We start from the raw sequence: 3,110 nt of genomic DNA on the forward strand, positions 1-3,110 counted from the left end.
AGCTCACTGCCCTTTGAGCATCGATGATATTTCCTCAAACCCACCGCGTCGGAAGATATCTGGCATATCACTCTTCGAGCTGTTTGCCTTGAAGGTGGGTTTTATGTATGTAGTAGCACCACAAGAGCCATCCGCTTGTAGGACCTCGTACTCTCCCGTGCAACCTATACTGAATTTGCCACCTCCTAATAAGCGCTCACATCATATTTGCTTTCGAAGGATGGGATGGTTTAAGTGCGTGCCTGCAACGACTACACGTAGATCAGATTAACCCTGCGCTGATATTGCCCAGTCCTGAACGGCGATGCCAGAGATGTCTTTGCCAGTTCTGGTTCCAGATGGCTAGTTGGACCCCAATTGGACTTCGACCGTGCTATATCAGCAGCGGAGCATGATTTATTGCATGACTCAAGAATACGTCCACAGGAAGTAATGGCCGCCGCTTTATCGCTGTAGTGGACTTTTACGAGAGATTGGATGGACTATGAATCGTAGTTGCTGACGGAAATTATTCACAAAGTTGCGACGGCTCCTATATAGAAGGGGCTGATCGAATAATCCTGAGCTGAAGCTCTTAATTACATGGTTGTTCTCGAGGCAAAGCTACATTTATTCACGTAATTGCTCTAGGTATTCTAGTGTAGAGTAGGTTCGAGTGAACTCATAATAGCCATCTGAAGCAATTTCTTTGACGACGGAAGGAACAGAGCCGACCGTATAATCATCTTGAATTGAGCTCACGATTCGTACTTTTGAGAGACATCATATGGCTCCACACCCGTAGGTCTGATCTTGAGCGTACCGTATATTGCCTGATCATAGCTGAGCATTTCTTGAACGGAATCATCTTAATTGAGTTGGAGGCTGCACATCAGGGAATGACGAAAGGGGTCAAAATAGGGCCTTGCGGAATCAAAACAATGCAAATGATGCTTCTATAATGTGGGTGACGAGACCGTGCTGCCCCTGTGACACGGTGACCAGCACTCCCTTCACCGCCCGACCATTCACATCAACATCAACACTCATCAACGTCAACGTTAACACATTAACACCAACACATCAGCACATCAACACATCAACACATCAACACATCAACACATCAACACATCAACACATCAACACATCAACACATCAACACATCAACACATCAACACATCAACACATCAACACATCAACACATCAACACATCAACACATCAACACATCAACACATCAACACATCAACACATCAACACATCAACACATCAACACATCAACACATCAACACATCAACACATCAACACATCAACACATCAACACGCATCAACACATCAACTCTCAACTCTCAACTCTCACCAACTCTCACCAACTTTCACCAACCCTAACCAACATGTTTGCTCTACGCCTGAATGAAGGGTGCCAATTTCACTACGGCGAGAGGACTATCGGACCGCAAACTATCAGCGCAGAACATTTGGGAACCTCCCCTTTGATAAGAATGACACTTTAGTTGTTATCTTATAATTTTGGCCATTGAACTTAACACGATCTGTCTAGGGCTCATTCTACCTATCCAATGATGATCCTTCGGAAAAAGAAACAGATTATGAGGAGGTTGGGCAGGTCTTTGCTTCTTCGAATACTGTTGAAAACTCGAATACTGGTCTCTAACACCACGGAGAGGTGCCTACACATCGCTAGAGGCCTTGTTCACGCAGCAATCCCCTGCAGAGCACGTTTGTTGACGCAGAGCTCGTCCTGCGAAGCACCTTTTTACACTCGCGGGGCTCAGGGCAGCGAGGAAGCACATTTGTTGACGTAGAGCCCATCCTGCGGGGCACACTTGATCACGCAGAGCCCATCCTGCGAGGCACGCTTGTTGACGCAGAGCCCATCCTGCGAGGCACACTTGATCACGCAGAGCCCATCCTGCGAGGATGGTTGTTCACGCAGTCCTATCCTGCGAAGCACCTTCTTACATACACAGGGCATTGGCTGCGAGGGAGCGCAAGTCTTACATCGCTGGGCTTGTGGCAGCGACAGCCGTGGTCATGGAAGCTCTGAAGTCCTTGGTTGCGCAGCTCTTCCCTGCGGAGTTCCTTGTTTTCGCAGTGCTCCCCTGCGGAGTTCCTTGTTCACGCAGTGCTCCCCTGCGAGGATTTTTGTTGACGCAGACCTATCCTGCGAACCACCTTTTACGCTCGCGGGGCTCAAGGCAGCGAGGGAGCACATTCTTACATCGCCGGGCTCATGGCAGCGACAGCCGTGGTCACGGAAGCTCTCAAGCCCGCAGGCAAGAGAGGGTCACTATGATGCATCAAAGAGCGAGGACCAAAGTGTGAGGATGGAAGTCCTGAGAATTTTGGGCTGGTAATCCGGCCCCTTCTATAATTTTTCGGTCAAGTCTCTACCAAGGAACCAGTTGCGCCGAGGGTAGCGAGAATCACTGTCCTTTCGTTGGCGTTGAAGCAAGTTGAACGACGTTGAAACGGTATTTGGAGACTTTGTGGCCTACAAACTCAAGTTTCGACCTAGGATCATTCCTCTCAAATCTTGCGTTGAGTATGGTGAACCACTTTCATCAACTGTTGAAAGAAAGCAACGCCGCAAAAATGTGATTCCTACATATTGTTGAGTTTGCAATTAAATCGCTGGACGCTGGATGTCTCGCTATAAAAGAACCTCTTTCTTGCTGACACATCAAGCAAGTGTTTCCAGATACGGGCCTTGGTAGACGGCTCCAAAAGTCTATCGGCTTGTTCAATATCGCCCACCTGGGGAAAGTTCTGAAGGAGATTGGCATAAATTGGAAGTAGAGTTTGCTTGTTGTGTTGCATGTATTGTCTAAGATACATGTAGGCTGAGAGATTCGTATACATGTATGCACGTGATCTCAGCCTCAATCATTATCTCAGCAACCGGGATATTTCAACAAGTTATTCAACGCGCGAATTACTCAATGCACGAATTAGTTACTCTACTGTACCAAGAATATGATTCTTTGTTTTTACGTCGATGAACTACGGGTTGAGATCACGCAGGAGAGGTGGCGACACAGGGTTGCAGGTCTACGGAATATAAGATGGTAAAGTTAAAGCTAATCACGTTCAGTCTTTGGCCTATCGCGAC

General features: G+C 47.4%; 2 protein-coding genes across 2 annotated transcripts; both read left to right on the forward strand.

Annotated features, from left to right (window-relative positions):
• Positions 1-766: 766 nt before the first annotated feature.
• Positions 767-1,366, forward strand: N7484_005354 (uncharacterized protein; the record flags this gene model as incomplete). The annotated part of the gene is made up of 2 exons (XM_057115773.1): positions 767-780; positions 985-1,366. 2 exons carry the CDS (start codon positions 767-769, stop codon positions 1,364-1,366), a joined length of 396 nt encoding a protein of 131 aa, XP_056975913.1.
• Positions 1,367-1,918: 552 nt separating this feature from the next.
• On the forward strand, positions 1,919-2,323 carry N7484_005355 (uncharacterized protein; the record flags this gene model as incomplete). The annotated part of the gene is made up of 1 exon (XM_057115774.1): positions 1,919-2,323. The coding sequence occupies one exon, from the start codon at positions 1,919-1,921 to the stop codon at positions 2,321-2,323; it is 405 nt and encodes a 134-aa protein (XP_056975914.1).
• Between the last annotated feature and the right edge of the window lie 787 nt (positions 2,324-3,110).

This window comes from Penicillium longicatenatum (genome assembly GCF_028827895.1).
Source record: "Penicillium longicatenatum strain IBT 33135 chromosome Unknown contig_2_segment0_segment0, whole genome shotgun sequence".
Classification (NCBI taxonomy): domain Eukaryota; kingdom Fungi; phylum Ascomycota; class Eurotiomycetes; order Eurotiales; family Aspergillaceae; genus Penicillium; species Penicillium longicatenatum.